The 19677-nt window shown below is 41.5% G+C and overlaps 1 protein-coding gene across 1 annotated transcript in view; it reads left to right on the forward strand.

Annotated features, from left to right (window-relative positions):
* Window positions 1–19677, forward strand: part of Gprk1 (G protein-coupled receptor kinase 1) — a 94482-nt gene that overhangs the window by 13290 nt on the left and 61515 nt on the right. The window contains exons 2-6 of the mRNA XM_041775609.2: window positions 1204–1280; window positions 1328–1401; window positions 1460–1561; window positions 1624–1698; window positions 7062–7123. Of these exons, the coding sequence (XP_041631543.1) occupies window positions 1204–1280; window positions 1328–1401; window positions 1460–1561; window positions 1624–1698; window positions 7062–7123 (390 nt within the window). The remainder of the gene's footprint in view (window positions 1–1203; window positions 1281–1327; window positions 1402–1459; window positions 1562–1623; window positions 1699–7061; window positions 7124–19677) is intronic.

Genomic DNA, 19677 nt, shown 5'->3' on the forward strand with positions numbered 1-19677 from the left:
CTAGCAGCAGTGTCTCGAAATGTTTTCGTTTTTCTAACTAGCTGTACCCCACTCTAATCGCTCTCCGCCCTTCGTCTAGATGTGGTGGCTCGCATGCTCTTTTCATTTTTTTGTTTTTTTGGAACTCTGATTTTTCTTAAAGCCTAAATTAAGTTAAATTTCAAGTATAATTATATCTTTCTTTGCCCTTTGCCAGTCTCTGCTTTGTCTTGATACCATCTAAATTAAGTTATTTTAGTATCATTGAACCTGTTGAGCTACTGAGCTTTTTCAATAGCTGTCGAAACCGTCCAATTTCTTGTGACCCAAAAAAGAAGTTTGCAACGCAGTGAAGGAGGCATTTCCGACCCTATAAAGTATATATATTCTTGATCAGCATCAACAGCCCAGTCGATCTAGCCATGTCCGTCTGTCCGTCTCTACGCAAACTAGTCCCTCAGTTTTAAAGCTATCTGAATGAAACTTTGCATATAGTCTTCTATATACTTTCACTGCTATATATGTCGGAACGGGCCGGATCGGACGACTATATCATATAGTTTTAGAAAAAAATTATAACTTGGCTTCCATTTTATATTTTTTCAGAATTTTGGTAAACATTTTATGAAAATCGGACGATTATATTTCATAGCTGTCATAGGAACGATCAGGAAATTAATAGGACAACAAATTTTAACTTCGTTGTTTTTCAACGTATTTTTTACTACTTTGAGATATGAGCTTTTGTTATTATTTCAGAATTTTGGTATAAATATTATGAAAATCGGACACCTATATTATATACATAGCTGCCATAGAAGCCATCGATAAAAATAGAGAAAATGTAAAGCTGTAAACATAATAAGTATTGATAAAATGTCATGAAACTCTGTTGTGTGTGTGTTTTCAACATTTAAATTTATAATATAAATATCAAAACCAATCTGCAAGGGTATAAAAACTTCGGTGTGCCGAAGTTAGCTTCCTTTCTTGTTCAGATATATATATATATATATATATATATATATATATATATATATATATAAATAAAGTATTACATCGTTTAGCGCTTCATTTCATATTGCTATATCATTATTTTTAAATATATTTAGTTTTTTAAGCTCACCCTTGATACACAGTTTAAATATTTAATACATGTTTTTCTAAAATTATTTAATTTTGTGTATACAATTAAATTAATAAATTATTATTATTTTATTCTAGTGTCAGAAGTGTTATGTATAAGTATCTGGAGAAGGAAAACGAATTAAACTTTCACAAAATTTTTAATGAAGTTTTGGGTATGTATTTTTTAATTTTCCGAACTTTATTAAAATATTTCTTTTAGGTTACTTGCTTTTTAAAGACTTTTGTGAGAACGATTCTGATGAACCTATTCAACAATTAAAATTTTATGAACAGGTAAAAACTTATTCAATCACATATTTCTGAAATATTACCTCTTGGCATTATTGTTTAGATCAAAACATTTGAAAAAACAGAATGCTATGACGAGCGTAAAAAGTTAGCAAGGGAAATTTATGACAATTTTATAATGGAAGAAATGCTGTCCCACACATATGTAAGTTAAATCGGAAATCCTTTTTAAAATGTCCTAATCAAGAATTATTTATTAATTAATAGGAATACTCAAAAGATGCTGTTGCAAGTGTTCAAAAATATTTGCTAAAAAATGAGGTTCCGGTGGACTTATTTGAAGTAAGTATTTATTTGTTTCTTTCATGGTTCCTCTAATAGTAAATGTAATTTGTTGGAACAGCACTTTTTAAAGTGCGAAAATAAAGAAAGTATTTAACACACAGACAGTATGTATTGTATTTGATAATTGCTTAATATTCAGGCCTGCTCCGGTAATCGTAAAATTTTTTTTGATTTCGTTTTGGGCGAAAACGAACAGTTTTCTTTTTTAGCTGCTTCGGTTTTCGACAAATTTCTGCTATCGGAATGTTTCGTTTCATCGTTTCTAACTGCTCAAGCAGTTGACTTGATTTTTTTGGTAAATAGCAAACAACGTGAAGAACTGCCTTTTATATTTACAATTTCTTATTTCAAAGACAGGAAAAGGCTAAAAATGCTGGAGTTAAGCAAATCTAGGCATCTGAGATGCTGCCACATTTTTTGCAGTTTTAATTCCGGTGGTCTCAATTAATCATTTGGTCAATTTCAACCATTTTAGTAATCAAATTAAATAGTATTAATTATAAACAACAATTTTGGCGCTCCTTTTAAGTTATTAATGATTAATTGCAGTATTTTAAATGGCTGTTTCGTTTCACCAACAGTATGGCAACCTTGGCGATAACTCTTTGCGATGGACTTATCGACCTATTGCCAAAACGAGAAAATTTCTTGAACGCGGCAAAAATTTTGTTGTCAAATCTGAGGTGGGGTCAGAAATAAATTTTTTATAAAATAACTACCTGCCAGAATGATCTTATGGTGGTGTGGAATAAACATCAATAGACCACTGAGTAAACTATTTTTTTCCTTTTGTAAATAAGATCTGATTTCATATAAAAAAAGCCATTTACTTTTCATTCCGGCCAGAAAAAGGTGCCCGTTTTTCAAATCAAAAAAATCTTTCGTTTTCGATTACCGGAGCACCAATTTCTCGTTTTCAAAAACGAAAAAGAAAAAATCTTCCCGTTTTCGATTACCGGAGCAGGCCTGATTGTTTCCGGTAACTTAGGTAATTACAATAGATTAAATACTTGACTTACCTAAGCTCGCCCTTACGTCTTACGTCTATTGAAATTACCAAAGTGTAGTTGGCTGATGCCTCTGTGGTAGAATATAGTTATCGATTAGAATATCAAAATGTTAATTGTAAATTTTTTCGTTAAGGGTTTAGAAACATTATTGCATAACTGATTTAGCTAAAAGTGAAATACTTGTTTTATTAATATAATCTATATATATATAAAAGGAGACAAAAAATGTTTGCAATCGCATCACAAGAGAACGGCTGGACGGATTTGGCTCAATTTTTTTTTTAAATTTGTTTGTAATTGCCAGAAGAAGGTTATTACATACGAAAATTTTGGGAAAACCTTCTGGAAAAGTCACTAGCGGCTCAACAGATGTACACACTGTTGTATGTAAAATTCTGAAACACCCTACAAAGATCATAGCTGCGTCGAAATCCGTAAAAAAATATTTAAACAAAAAAATCGATACTCATTGGGACTCAACGCCCGCCGATGCCACTGTTTGTGCGTCAATGAATCAAATCCAAATCAAATCAAATATTTTGAAAAATAGAAAAGTGTTTCATACGGTTCACGTCAGAAAGGCGCTTAATTTCTGGAGGCAGTGTGATCCCGCTACCAGCCTCCGATGATCCCGTAAGCGTTCTCTTTCTCTCCCTCTCCCTCCGGACTTCCAGCCCATAGAGCTTCTAATCCGCTCTCCCTAGCTTTAGTTTTGTTCTTTGTCCAGTACCAATTTTCTTCTTGTTGAATAAATACATCCGACGCACGTCGCGCAAAAACCCGAAAGTCTACGTGTATTTATTTCGAGTGCATTTCAGGTTAAAGCCGTCCCCCTCCAACACATACTAAGTATTGATAACAGATTGTTCTTATGGCAGCTATATGATATAGACGAGCTATATTGCCAATTTTATGTAGATATGTATACTTAAAACAATTTTCTTTATTTTTTGTATTGATTTCGTAACGATATATCAACTAGAAGTATTTTTGGGCGCGTCTCCATACATGCCCAACCACTGTGCGGTGGCGCATAGGATTTACGTGGTGATTCGAAATTATTTGGTAGGGCTTGATATTGCTGTCCGGAGATTTTCGCCAAACGCTTCCCGTCATCCCGAAATCTACTACTGCCGATGAAGTTAATGCATATGTCAAGAAGTTTAAATTGACCACGAACATGAGAGTCGCATGACCCATCCGCTGCTGAATTCTCGAGACAACTGCTGGCGCTCGGCAATTGTGAAATTCCTGTTGATGTTTAGACTGGACCAATATTGTTCCCAGCAAATTTTTGCGAGTTCGCATCATCGAAAAAAGGAACTCATCACAAAAGTGTTTCCCGACATTGCACAAAACTATTCAAATCTCGATTGGATTAGTGAACGGGCAATACTAGCAGCGAAGAATAAGGACTTAGATAGTTTGAATTTCGTTATTCAAAGTCAAATCGCTGAAAAACTGCATTCATACAGCTACAGCGACCAACTATACGACAGAATTTTTGAACTCACTGGATGTGCCAGGAACTCCGCCGCATAATTTGCATCTGAAGGTAGGATCAATTATTATAATGCTGCGGAATCGAAATCATCCGAGATTATTCGCGGTTGTCCGTTAAGAAACTAATAAACAACGTTATTCAAGCTGATCGTCGCTGATCGTCAAGGGCAAATTTAAAGGAGAGGAAGTTCTTATCCCATGAATTCCGATTATTCCAACAGATCTTCCATTCAAATTCAAGAGGATTCAGTTCCCAGTTCGATTGGCATTTGCGATGACAATTAAAATATCGCAAGGCCAATAGTTGGAAGTCTCCGGGATAAATTTGGAATATCAATGTTTTTCACATGGGCATATCCTGTTCGCGTTTGGGAAAGCCAACATCATTATTTATTTTTGCACCGGATAACAAAGCAAAACGTATTGTCAAATCACATCGCTGTTCACTGATTTCGAGTCAAAAAACTTCACAACGAATTTGAATTACCCGTGTTCTATTATTACTTTGGGGTTATATGAAGTCGTGAAATTGGGGCGAGACAAAGTTCGCCGGGTCCGCTAGTATAATACAGAGTGCGCCATCTTTTATATCGGTATTTGAATTTCGAATACCTTTGTCATTAGTGAACCAATTAACTTGAGTAGACCAGTGAAGAAAAGCTCACTTTAGCAGAATTTTAATCATGAATCGCGCTGAAATACTGACGCTTTACATTGAAAATAGTCGTTCAGTTGTGTTGACTCAAACAACTCAAAAAAGGCTAAACTGATTGGACCCAGATTTCACACCTCCGGACATCTTTTTATGGGGATATTTGTTTACGTCAGCAAGCCTCAAACCATTGACGAGATCATGGCTAATATTCGTGCAGAAATCATCGCTATACCACCTGAGATGCTAGAAAACGTAATGGAAATGCAGCAAAAAAGGGCACATGTTGTGTGTCAAATAAAATCGGCCACTTGATTGATATTGTTTTCAAAAATTAGTCTGTAGAAATTCTAATCAACCAAATTAAATAAAAATATCTCATACTTGAAAATCGGTTGCTTATTTTCAAAGATGTTCAATGTTTACATACCGACATAAAATATGGCGCACCCCTTATAAATTATAAGTTTATATTTTGAAAAACAACGAAATAATGCCAAGTTTTATTTCAATGACCAATACATATAATATTTACTGTTTTACAGTTACAATTTTAGAGCTACAGCTATCCTCCATAAATTGGTCTTGATAAAATTTCAAACACATAATTTTTGAATCGTATACTATATTTAGATTTGAAATTTCTAATAATATGGTATAAATTAAGGGCTTTAAAACAATAGAATTTTGCTCCACCGGCCCCTAAAGATAAAATGTTCCCAATTATCTTCGCTTTGATGTTGTTGAACTCCCGCCTACAGTGATTTATTACTCATGGAATATGGGTTCTAGATGTTAGTTGAGGAACGTGGAAATTGAGCTGCCCTAAAAGATAGGGGCTCTCAACATCACCGTTTATTAAGTTGTTAAGAAACACGACACCAAGCATCGTTCTAGGGTTAGCTAGGGAGGGTAAGTTAATTAATATAAGTCTACTAGAATAGCACGGTAGTCTCTCGTCCGCATCCCAGGGTAGGCCACGGAGGGCGAAAAGTAAAAAGTTCTTTTGTACATATTCAATACGGTGAATATGGATTCCTAATTGAGGACTCCAGACGCATGAACCATACTCCAATATAGGGCGTACTAACGAAGTAAAAAGAGAGAGAGAGAGAGAAAAAAAGAGAGTAAAAAGAGGGGAATCGAATTCCTTCGACCAACTCTTAATAAAACCAAGCATGCCTCTGTCTTTATTTATAATGCATGAAATATGTTCAGAGAACGAATGTTTAGGGTCTAAGCGAACGCTAAAAGCGTCAACAAGAGTTATTTTTTTCAGAAAGCAGTCATTAAGCGTATAAGCGGCAAACTGGGGAGTGACATGTGAAAATGTCATCAGTTTGCATATGGAGCTATTGAGATGTAATTAGAGGTTTACGGTGATGGTTAAAGGCTTCGGCGGTGGCGTAGAGGTCAAAATGACTCGGCGGCGGCGGCGTAGTAGTCAGAAAGTGGCGGCGGCGCGTGGCGCGGCGGCGTATATGTCTAGTATATTAATATCGTACATAGTGTTTGGAAGGGGTGGCTTCAAGCTGAAATACACTCGACAAATAACACGTAGACTTTCGGGTTTCTCCGCGACGTGCGTCTGGGTGTTTATTTATAGAAGGAGTAAATTGTACTAATTATACAAAAGAAAACTTAAACCTAGTTTGGTAGACCGGATTGGAAGCTCTATGGACTGGAAGTCCGGAGGAAGAGGAAGAGAAAGAGAGAGCATACGGGATTTCTGGCGTGAACACATAGCATATAATAATTTGGTTTTGGTATTTATATTATACATTTAAGTGCTGAAAACACACACAAAAGAGTGTTATTACATTTTACATTTGAAAGTTACAGTTTTACATTCCCAGCTTTACATTTTCTCTACATCTACCGATCGTTTCTATGGCAGCTACATACATATGTATATGATATAGTTGTTCGATTTACATAAAATTAATTTAATGAAAATCGGACAACTATATTCATTGCAAACTGCAAGGGTGTAAAAACTTCGGCGTACGCAGTTAGCTTCCTTTCTTGTTAATTTTAAAACAAACTTGATTTGCATGCAACATGTACGAAGCTCTAGCATTAAAGCCTCGGAAAATTTAACGGGCGGACAGACAGACATACTAACATGCTGATCATTGTCATTTGCCAATATGATAAGAAAAATAATAATTATTTAAAATTATTTATTTTTATAGCCTTATATGGAAGAAATATTTACGCAGCTAAAAGGCAAACCATTTAAAAAGTTCTTAGATAGGTAAGTAATTGACCTACTTATAAAGTTAATATTATATATAAGTGTATGTACAATGTTTTCGTTTCAATAAAATAAGTTTATATGCTTTTATATTACTTTAAAATATACAATTGCAGTTTGCAATTAGATCACTATGTATCAATTCATGTTGGTCAAATGAAAATAAAAACTAACAGGGGAGATTACATAAAATGTCATTGTTTAATTTTTTGGTTAGGTTAGGGCTTGTCAGGTAAATCGATACCTGCCAGGTGTCAATTTTTTAACTTTTGCTGCCTAACGCAGTCTATAAAAGGTGAAGCCCATGAAAGTCACGGACTACAATATGCCGTGGTATTTTCCTGAACCAAAATTAGCTTTCATTGGCTACAAAGCCAAAAACCAAAACAACTGAAGGTAAAATATACTGGAATCTACCAAAAAGTATAGCAACTACAACTGCAAATGAGGACCTATTCAACATGTTGACTGCATCATCTGACCCATTTATGGCAAGTAAAGTCACGAAAGGAGATAAAATCAAATTATTATATTCTATATAGCTAAGTCTATTAGAAATTCCCGAAATATAGGCTTATAGTTGTACAAGCTTTTTTTTTTTTTAGTAATAAGTAGTCAAAAACTAATAAAAAAAAAAAAAACAAGGAACCGAAAATTAGTAATAGTTAGCAAGTGGTCTGATGAGTTGGGTAGCACCAACGAAAGGATAGTAACCACAGCTGCTACTTGTCTATTGACAAGTTTCTGTTGTTTTTAGCTACAGTCGTGCCTTTGATTTTTGTAAAATCGAAGCCGACTGAGACCTCAACTCTGCAATTACGAATGCTAACAAATATAGGTCGATGCTAATAAAAACAAAACTAAAAGTTGTATATTTATACATAGCATACAATAATTTGGTATTGATAAATTTAAAAAACTATGAAAATTAACCGTATAAAAAAACCATATTTTAGATTTAAATATTTAATATAATAAACAGAAACGGACGAAGGACAGACGGACGGAGGGACAGACGGACGGACAAATGGAGATGGCTAGATCGACTCTGCAATTGATGCTGATCAAGAATACTTTATGGGTTCGGAAATGTCTCCTTCAATGCGTTGCAAACTTCGGACTGAAATTGTAATACCCTGCAAGGGTAAATTTATATCAAAATTGAAAAAAAATTGATTTCCCACTCTATACCATATAAAAAGGTGAATTAGTGTGCGTGGCATATTGTGCTGTCAAATGCTGTTTAAGGGGTTATCCGGGTTTTGAAACTTTAAAAAATGCAATTATTTCGTGTCGTATGAGTCACAACTGGCAAATCGAACTTTTGCGTCGTTTTTCTCGAAACCACTTTTTTGAAGTCGGAAGTCACGATTTCTCGAAAACTATTGCACCGATCGTCTTCTGCTTTTGCACACTTCTTTTAGACATGGTTTTGGCATTTTATAAGCCAAAATATGGCCAAAAATGACGTAAAATATGACAGTTTTTATAAAAAACGCTACCAAAAATTCAATTTTTAATTTAAAAAATCCTTCGTTCAAAGACAAGCCAGATACATACACTAACAGAAAAACTTTGGTTTTTTGATTTCCTATAAACATTGACGGAGATATCCTGCCTACCGCAAGGACATAATTACTTGTGGGGTTAAGTTCAAGCCTGCCTCAACGGCTTATTTTTTAATATTTTTTGTTCAAATTTGTACACAATGTAGTTCAAACCTTATATTTTAATGTACTGTAACGACCCTCTTTTGGGGTGCTCGGCCTAGCTCGCCGGAGTCGGGGTTCGTACAGAAAATTTGTAGTGTCCGAGTCCCTCGTGTCCCAATAATCAGTAAATAGGCAAGAGGCGAGAGGTAATTTTAATACAAGCTTTATTGATCAAGATATATAGTGAAACCTGTGGAAAGAATACAGTGTGGTTGCTGCTGTGGGGGTGTCTTGTTGATACCCTGGTTGCGGGTAGATCCGTGTCCCGGTCTTCGATGGTGTTCAGCCGGCTGGCTGACGATGATACCCGGTGGTGGGTGATGCGACGCTGCGACTAGGGTCCAGTGGGTCGACTTGTGGTTACCCTGCTCGGGCGATGCGACTGCTGATCGTCGGTGTGGCGATACCCTGTATCGGTGATGCGATCGTCGGTGATCGGCTTGTGAGTACCCTGTTCGGGTGATGCGACTGTCTCGTGGTCGGCTTGTAAATACCCTGTTCGGGCGATGCGACTGTATCGTAGTCGGCTTGTAAATACCCTGTTCGGGCGATGCGACTGTATCGTAGTCGGCTTGTAAATACCCTGTTCGGGCGATGCGACTGTATCGTAGTCGGCTTGTAAATACCCTGTTCGGGCCATGCGACTGTATCGTAGTCGGCTTGAGGATACCCTGTTCGGGCGATGCGACTATCTCGGAGTCGGCTTGAGGATACCCTGTTCGGGCGACGCGATTAGGGTGCGTGACTGGTGCGGTGGGCCGCTGTCGTGGTCACGATAGGTGGGTCCGGGTGACGTCACTCGCGATGAGCGATCGTCGTACCTAAGCTCGCACCGTCCCTAACGCCTTCCTGCTATCAAGATCCGCCGGCACGGGCCAGATCTTCTCCCCTCCTATGCTTGCTGGGCGAATGTGGTGAACCTCATTCGACACCCTCCCCTATTCCTGATCCGCCATCCAAGGGCCAGATCAGAACCCCAAGTCTATACTACCTGTACGGCGTGGTCATACGGATCGCGCTCGATACCCTGTTTCCGCGAGATCTGCCATGCAAGGGCCCGACCTCGTCCCACGGCTGACTATCTGTGCGAAGTCCGCCAACTAGGGCCAAACTCCGCTCCTCCCAGCTACTTCGTTAGATCCGCCTGCAGGGGGCCAGACCTAGTCCTACTGCTACCTATACCTTTTCCTATATATATTAGTTATTAAGGTTCGCCAACTAGGGCCAAACCTTATCCTACTGCCTACCAAGGTCCGCCCCTAGGGCCAGACCTTGTCCTACTTCTTTACTTATTGACTTACCAGATGTTTCCTGCTCGGCTGCTCCGCAAAAAGTCAACTTGCACTGGCCGGTGCGCCGCTTTATATAGCCGGCTGACAGCTGTTCTCCCTTGATCGATAATCGATAACTCCCGTATGGTCGATAGGCAGAGCGTTGCCGGATCGACCGGATCTACTCGATTAGTGTCAGCTGTTCAGGGCTGGGTGCATCATGTTTTGGTTGGCGTTGCCACCTGGTGCCAGTGTGCCCGTACTTCTTGTCTTTCCCCGCGCCCGCCATAATTTGAATCTAATCGTTTCGTGTAGTTTGTTTTTATTCTTAATCTATGTCTTAGTCTATGTTTCTATGTACAAATGAGGAATGTGACTTCATGTCTAAATTGTGTATACTTCATGTGTTTCTCCTTACTCTATGTTTTTATGTACAAATTAGGTAGGTGACTTCATGTCTTGTTGTTGTTTGTGTTTGTGTTGCGACGTGGGTCGTCGCACTCCCCCCTCCTTTGCCAGTTTTAGTTCAACGTTGTCGTGAAAATCTTTCCCTTTGCCGTGATCCGTGCTTCGTGTATCGTCCCGTTAATTGTCATCTTGATCGTGATCCGTTTTCCCTTTGGTCTTTTGTCCATTTTCCGTTTTATTTCGGCCGCTAATTCCGGGGGTATATCGCTATCAGTTCCAGGCCGTGTTGTGTTATCCTCTTCGTCCGCGTGAATGATCAATATGTCTTCGTTTTCTCGTTCCCAGTCTGAGATTTTCTGTGGCGTCCTCCATGTTGTCTGTTCAGTTTGTTCGTCCCACAGATTTTCCCTTTTTGTTGCGCTTCGTTCCATGTGTTTCGTGCCGTCCTGTTTTTCCTGGTCGATTGTGGGTGTTGCCGTAATCCGTGGGTCTATTGCGGTGTTTCCGAGGTTCCTAATCAGTGTCATTATCGGTGTCTGTTACATGTCCTTTGTCGCTCCTCGTGGTTTTTCCTGGTCGATTGTTGTCTCTTTGGCCTTTCCTGTTGCATCCTTTGTTACCGCCGTTGTTGTTCCGTTCTCCTTTGTCCTTTCCGGTCCTTTTTCCTTCACCTGTGCCCTTCCTGCGTCTATTCGTTCCGTGTTCGTGGGTTTGTGCGCTATCCTGGTTCGTGTTTGTGTTGTCGTTAGTCCTGCTTCGGCGTCCGCTCGCAGTTTCGGCGCTGCCTGGATTGGAGCTGTCTCCGCGGGGCGTTTCGGTGCCTGCCGTGCCACTGGCGCCGCCCGTGAGGTCCTCCTGGGTAGTAGCGGGGCCGCCGTGGTGATCGCCGTCTTCTTCCGTTGCTCTGCGATCTCCTTCATCCGGTTCCGGAACTTCTCGCAGGTTTCCTTGAATTTGTCCATGTTCGTGTTCCTGTGTGATTGTGTTTGTGTTGTTAGGTTCGGTTTTGTCAAGTGTCATTCCCTGTTCTCCTAGGTACTTCTTCATGTTATTTACGTATGCTCTCTGCGTCTTGCCCGACCCTATCTCTTTTACTACTGCTATTACTGGGGACTCTAGCTTTATGACTCTGAATGGACCCTCAAACTTCGGTGCGAGCTTGGCTGAGAACTTGTCGTACGCTTTTGACAGTGGGTGTTGTCGAACCCACACCATGTCCCCCTTTTTCGGCTTCCATTCGCGTTTCCTCAGGTTATATGTTCTGGCTTGATCCTGCGCTGCTTTTTCCATGTTCTTTCTTGCTAGCTCACATGTTTCCTTGATTCGCGCCATTCTTTCTTCCGTGGTCTCCTCGTTTATCGCTGAGCCTTTCGTTGTTTCATCGAACAGACTTCCCGGCAGCCTTGGTTCTCTCCCGTACGTGAGGTATGCCGGGCTGTATCCAGTTGATTCCGATCGGCTGCTGTTAAATGCTAGTGTCAGCTCCGGTAGTACGTCGTCCCATCGGTCGTGCCTTTCTCCCGCGAACTGTGCGATCATGGTTTTTATGGTTCGGTTCGCACGTTCCGTCGGGTTTTCTTGCGGTGTATATGGAGCCGTGAACTGCTGGTGTACTCCCCATTTTGACATCTGCATCCTGAATTTGTGGCTTGTGAACTGCACTCCGTTGTCTGAGATTAACACCTTTGGAGCCCCGGTGCGTGCTAGTATTTTCTCTCGAAACGTCTTGAGGACTGCGTCTGTGGTCGCTTTCCGTATTGCTGTCAGCTCTACCCATTTTGTGAACTTGTCAATGAATACCAGTAGCATATTGTTGCCGTGACTTGACCTTGGTAATGGGCCCACGAAATCGACGCATAGTGTTTCACCCGGTGCCTCCGCTATCTGTGTGAGCATTCTTCCGGATGACTGCTGTTGTGACACCTTGTATTGTTGGCATGTCGTGCATCGGTCAATATAATTCTTGACTTCCCGATGCATTCCTGGCCAGTAGTATCGCGTAGCAATCCTGTGCTTGGTCTTTCTTACTCCCAGGTGTCCTGCCGTTGCTGTTTTGTGGTTTTCTTCCAATACTCTCGCTCGTTGGTGTTTGCCTACGCAGAGTTTCCAGGGTTGTATGTCTTCGTCTGCTGCCCATGACGGTAGGTGTCTATATAATTTGTTGTTTTCGACACAGTAGTCTGGCCACCGACTCGGATTCTTCTCAATGTCTATTCGTTTTTCTCTAATCCATTTGTCTTCCGCTATCTCGGCACTTTGGGCCTCTTCGGTAGGTTGTCTTGACAGTGTATCGGCTACTACATTGAGTTTACCCTTCCGATATCGTACCTCGAATGAGTATGGTTGTAGTGCCAGTGCCCATCTCGCCACCCGTCCTGACGGACTCTCTATGGAGTTCAGCCACTTTAACGCCAGGTGATCCGTTATTACCACGAAGTGGTATCCTTCCAGGTACATCCTCATCTTGTGTATACCCCAGTGTATCGCGAGGCATTCTTTTTCTGTTGCTGAGTAGTTCATTTCCTCCTTCCTTAGTTTGCGGCTCGCATATGAGATGACGTGTTCTCCGTCGTCGTCTTCTTGCGTGAGTACTGCCCCTAAGCCGCAGTTGCTTGCATCTGTTTGCAATATGAATGTCTTTGTGAAATCTGGGCATGCGAGTACTGGTGCTTCTGTCAGTGCCTTTTTCAGTTCTTCTGTTGCTCTTCCGTGTTCTTCTGTCCACTCGAACTTCGCGTTCTTCTTTATCAACTCAAACAACGGCTTCGCGATTTCGGTGAATCTGGGTACGAACCTTCTGTACCATGAGGCGACTCCCAGGAAGCTGTGAACTTGTTTTGTCGTTGTCGGCTCGGGCAGGTCCTTGATTGCGGCTATTTTGTCGGGGTCTGTGTGTATCCCCCTCGCGCTTACTACGTGGCCTAGGTACTTCAACTTGTCCTGGAAGAAATGGCACTTTTCCGGGTTGATTCGTAAGTTCGCTTTCCGTAGCCTTGCCAGTACCTCATGGAGCTTTTCCAGGTGTTCTCTCTTGGTTCTACCGATCACTACAATGTCGTCGAGGTAGGCGAACGCGAATGGTTCCATCTCCGGGCCTATCACTGAATCCAGTGCCCTTTGGAACGTTGCTGGTGCGGTGTGCAGACCGAATGGCATGACCTTCCATTGGAATAATCCTCGTCCCGGTACTGTAAATGCCGTGTACTGTTTGCTGTTTTCTTCCATGGGTATTTGCCAGTAGCCGTTCTTTAGGTCCAGTGTGCTGATATACTTTGCCTCTCTCAGTTGGTTAAGGATGTGGTCCATCCGTGGTACTGGGTATGCGTCTCGTTCCGAGTGCGTGTTCAACTGCCGGTAGTCAATACATAGCCTCCACTGGTTGTTCTTTTTTTTAACGAGCACTACCGGTGAGCTATAGGCTGAGTGTGAGGGTTCGATCAGGTCTTGTTGTAGGAGTTCCTCCACTAGGTCGTGAATTATCTTCTGCATTGCCGGGTTTTTCGGATAGTACCTTTGCTTCAGTGGTCTGTCGTGTTTCATGTATATCTTGTGTTTTGCAATGTGACTTGTTCCGTGGATTTCACCCATCAGCTTTAGTTGCCTTTTTAGGAATTCCTCGACTTCTGCCTCTGTCGGTTCGGCTGCCGCTATTCCTACTTTCTGGTGTTTCTGCTGTTTTCCAGTCTGTGGCTTGAGCTGAGTGGTTAATCCTCCGCACCGCAGTGTCGTATCCCACTGTGCCAAGAAGTCTACCCCTAGTAGTATACCTCCGATAACGTCGTCCAGAATTAGTAGCGTTATTTCTGCTTTTCTTTCCCCTAGCTCGATCTTTAGACGTAGTTCTTCTGTGGCCGTCGTTGTAGTTCCATCCGCTAGATTTATTACCTCGTCTGTTGGTTGGACTTCGCCATACTGTCGGAGTTTGTCCGCTAGTTTTTCACTTATGAAACTTCTCGTTGCGCCTGTGTCGACTATTCCTTCGACCTGCACGCCTGCCACCTTGACTTGGGCGATGATCTTCCGGCCGTCAAACCTTATCATCGTCTCTGGTGGTATGTCTGGGTTGGCACTGGGTGTCCCACCTGTCTCCCAGCGCCTCTTCCGTTTCCCTCGTATCTTCTGCAGCAGTCGATTGTTCTTGTGTTGTCCCTTCCGCATATCCAGCAGAACAGTCTCGCCGGGTTGTTACACCGATGCGCCATATGCCCTGGTTGTTTGCATCGTCTGCACAGGTTGTTTACGTTGGGTATTCCTGCCGTTCTTGCTTGTGTCTGCTGTGGATACTGTGTTCCTAAGGCTTCGAATTCCTCCGTTAGCCTTAGGTAGTCCTGTAGCGACTGTACTTCACTACGTTTGGCATATCTCTTGAACTCCACGGTGCTGTTCCTATATGTCCATTCTAGTTTTTGTTCCTCGCTTAGTGTGGTGTGCGACATCATCTTCCGTAGTTCCCGTACGTAGTCTTTTGCGGGTTCCTGTGCGTACTGCTGACGTCTCGTTATCCGCTCCATTGCTCGTTCCCTATAGTCCGCCGGTACGTAATACCGCGTAACCTGTGCCTTGAACGTTGCCCAATCGTGGATCTTTTCTGGGTTTGTCCGCCACCAGTCTAGGGCTGCACCTTTCAGTATTACCACTGCTGCCGCTGTAATGTTTTCTAGCCCTATATCGTAGGCTGCTGCCAGTTCTTCCAACCGTGTTATGAACTCCCCACGTTGGGCGCCACTGTAACGACCCTCTTTTGGGGTGCTCGGCCTAGCTCGCCGGAGTCGGGGTTCGTACAGAAAATTTGTAGTGTCCGAGTCCCTCGTGTCCCAATAATCAGTAAATAGGCAAGAGGCGAGAGGTAATTTTAATACAAGCTTTATTGATCAAGATATATAGTGAAACCTGTGGAAAGAATACAGTGTGGTTGCTGCTGTGGGGGTGTCTTGTTGATACCCTGGTTGCGGGTAGATCCGTGTCCCGGTCTTCGATGGTGTTCAGCCGGCTGGCTGACGATGATACCCGGTGGTGGGTGATGCGACGCTGCGACTAGGGTCCAGTGGGTCGACTTGTGGTTACCCTGCTCGGGCGATGCGACTGCTGATCGTCGGTGTGGCGATACCCTGTATCGGTGATGCGATCGTCGGTGATCGGCTTGTGAGTACCCTGTTCGGGTGATGCGACTGTCTCGTGGTCGGCTTGTAAATACCCTGTTCGGGCGATGCGACTGTATCGTAGTCGGCTTGTAAATACCCTGTTCGGGCGATGCGACTGTATCGTAGTCGGCTTGTAAATACCCTGTTCGGGCGATGCGACTGTATCGTAGTCGGCTTGTAAATACCCTGTTCGGGCGATGCGACTGTATCGTAGTCGGCTTGAGGATACCCTGTTCGGGCGATGCGACTATCTCGGAGTCGGCTTGAGGATACCCTGTTCGGGCGACGCGATTAGGGTGCGTGACTGGTGCGGTGGGCCGCTGTCGTGGTCACGATAGGTGGGTCCGGGTGACGTCACTCGCGATGAGCGATCGTCGTACCTAAGCTCGCACCGTCCCTAACGCCTTCCTGCTATCAAGATCCGCCGGCACGGGCCAGATCTTCTCCCCTCCTATGCTTGCTGGGCGAATGTGGTGAACCTCATTCGACACCCTCCCCTATTCCTGATCCGCCATCCAAGGGCCAGATCAGAACCCCAAGTCTATACTACCTGTACGGCGTGGTCATACGGATCGCGCTCGATACCCTGTTTCCGCGAGATCTGCCATGCAAGGGCCCGACCTCGTCCCACGGCTGACTATCTGTGCGAAGTCCGCCAACTAGGGCCAAACTCCGCTCCTCCCAGCTACTTCGTTAGATCCGCCTGCAGGGGGCCAGACCTAGTCCTACTGCTACCTATACCTTTTCCTATATATATTAGTTATTAAGGTTCGCCAACTAGGGCCAAACCTTATCCTACTGCCTACCAAGGTCCGCCCCTAGGGCCAGACCTTGTCCTACTTCTTTACTTATTGACTTACCAGATGTTTCCTGCTCGGCTGCTCCGCAAAAAGTCAACTTGCACTGGCCGGTGCGCCGCTTTATATAGCCGGCTGACAGCTGTTCTCCCTTGATCGATAATCGATAACTCCCGTATGGTCGATAGGCAGAGCGTTGCCGGATCGACCGGATCTACTCGATTAGTGTCAGCTGTTCAGGGCTGGGTGCATCATGTTTTGGTTGGCGTTGCCACCTGGTGCCAGTGTGCCCGTACTTCTTGTCTTTCCCCGCGCCCGCCATAATTTGAATCTAATCGTTTCGTGTAGTTTGTTTTTATTCTTAATCTATGTCTTAGTCTATGTTTCTATGTACAAATGAGGAATGTGACTTCATGTCTAAATTGTGTATACTTCATGTGTTTCTCCTTACTCTATGTTTTTATGTACAAATTAGGTAGGTGACTTCATGTCTTGTTGTTGTTTGTGTTTGTGTTGCGACGTGGGTCGTCGCAGTACAATTAATTAAATTTGTAAAATTATCGTATGATCTTTTAAAAAAATCTACGAAAATAGGCCTTTTTTAGTGCTTCAAAACCCGGATAACCCGTTAAATTAATCTGGTATCTTATTTGGCTCAAAAGTACTTAGCGGTCGCACAGCAGCGCCTTTTCTCATTTAGCGTTGCAAAAATCATATCTTTAGAACGAAATAAAGTAATCAAATAATTTAAACGGCATTGGATAGGTCATTGTTGTAAAATATAAATATGTACTGCATAATGTACCACGCCCACAAAATCCCCATTTTAAAGGGTATTGAAGAGAAAAAATACTTTTTTTCAATGATGTTTTTTAAATATGTTTTTAGTTAAGTTATTATCTTTAATTTTATGATTTTGCTCAAATAAAAATAATTTGAAAACTGAAACAATTTTTTTAATTTAAAGTGTAACCGCCACGCGCTACAGTTAGTAAATTTTTTTTTTAATGTATGAAATTGTGTCGGTATTTTGGTATATTTAACCCTGAGGAGTTTTGGTTTATGTCGTTGCATTTTCGCAGACGCAGCTCGACGCAGCCGATGAAAGTTAATTCTGGTCCAGGAAAGATCCACGTAACTTATAGACATAGTGTAGTCGGTAGTTTTCATCGGCTTCAGAAGTTATAGACTACTTTAGGCAGAAAAAGGTGAAAAAAGGGACACCTGGCAGGTAGCGATTTACCTGTACAAGCCCAAACCAAAGTGCCTTTTTTTTTGGGTTAATTAACAGTTTATGGATGTATCTATAATTTAAAGTAAAAACCGTGACCATTGGTTTTATGGTTTTTGTGTAATATTACCTGAAAGTCGACAATTTTACCAATTTTTTTTGGTATGATGCAAAAAACGAAAAAAGGTCAACTTTGAATGCTCATATCTTCTGCAAAAAAAATCTTAAACTTGAGTTTATTGCAGATTCTGAATTCTTGGGAAATGTAGAATAAGTATGGTTATCGTTTTTGCGAACATGACTTTTTCGATTTTTGCAACGCTAATTGTTCGAGAGGTGCTACTGTGCATCGTTCAGTAGCGCCTTTTGCTAAAATCAGTAGCTGTAATCATCTGCCGGGTGGTCATAATTTTAAATTTTGTTACATTCAGAGAAATTTTATTGTCTAAAACTAACGCACCGGTTTGTTTACGTTAAACCAACAAACAAGAGTTATTGTTTGTTAGTTATGGTTTGTGGAATATGCGAAGCCAAATATAAAAACAAACTTGTTCTGCGTGGAACAGATTTAAATGTTGTCCCCAAATTTGGTACCTGTAGTTCTTATAATCTCTAAGAGCCACATAGACTCGGCTAATGATGCTAAAAAAAAAAATTTTTTTTTTGGGTTTCGGGGATGCCTCATTTTGCAAGTTACATCGATTTTCGATGGACACTAAGATATAATACCCTTGCACCCTATGGTTAAGTTTGCAACGCAGTGATGGAGATATTTCCGTATAGAATAGAATAATTTTATATGTATTGTTCCATGTAGAATAATCATAGTAGTAAGAAAGACCATGTGTTGTCTTTTCAATCTTCTTTTATTGAATGGACAAGACAACTATATCCTCTAACTCACATGCGTTGGATTGAAGTGAAATAGAGCAATTAAATTGATCCATGATTGTATTTGGACAAATACGCATTTTTTTTATTGCTAATGTAACTAAAACAATTGTCAAGATTATTGATCTTAACTGCGTTGCCTTTGTTTTTTATGCTCTCATGCACCAAGTTAATGACACTTGGAATTTTTTATGCATTCAAACCCCTTTCTAATCAGAATTGTTAAACACAAATGACGAACACATAAGTAACATCACAAAAACAAGCCAATTGCGTCGAAATTTTTACCTTAAAAACAATAAACCAGCTTGATTAATGAATATATAAAAATCAACAAATATCAACTTAACTTAAAATCTTTACGAATATATTTGTTCGGGTGGTAACATTTCAAAAAGCCGTTTAAATAAACATCGAAACTTACGTTCCTAAAACAACACATTTCGAGTTATCCCCTCCAGCGCAGCTAGTTATACTTTCATAAAAAAATTAAATAAATTTAAAAAAAATGAATTAATTAATTAATTAAACAAATCAAAACTGAATAAGATAGTTAGCATAGTAGCAGATAGTAGCATGCGCATTCCCCAGGATGCACTGAGGTACCCGATGCGTATAAGCACCAGGACCTAGCAACTGGAGAAGAGCATCTCCCAAAAGATCTAATATCCTCTAGTAGAGTCCACTGTGCTATAGACTCCTTTGCGAGGATAAAAGCACCAGGACTAGATGGAATATTCCCAGCCATGCTGCAGGCGACCAAGGAAGTGATCAACCCATGGCTCTACGCAATATATACAGCTTGTTTAAGCACGGGCTATATCCCTATCCAATGGAGGACCTGCCCAAAGCAGGAAAGTGCAGTCGTGTGAGGCTCACCCTAAGATAAGCCTCACGCTAAGAAAGCTGAAGGACTTATTCATCATGAACGATGTAGGGAGACTACTGTCGACCAACCAGCATGCCTACACGAAGGGGAAATCAGTGGAGACGGCACTACATTCGTTGCTAGCCACCATTGAGAGAGCCCTACACATTAAGGAATATGCAGTCAGAGTGTTCGTGGACATATCAGGGGTATTCAACAACATTATCACGGACGC

This window comes from Drosophila kikkawai, chromosome 2L (genome assembly GCF_030179895.1).
Source record: "Drosophila kikkawai strain 14028-0561.14 chromosome 2L, DkikHiC1v2, whole genome shotgun sequence".
Lineage (NCBI taxonomy): Eukaryota > Metazoa > Arthropoda > Insecta > Diptera > Drosophilidae > Drosophila > Drosophila kikkawai.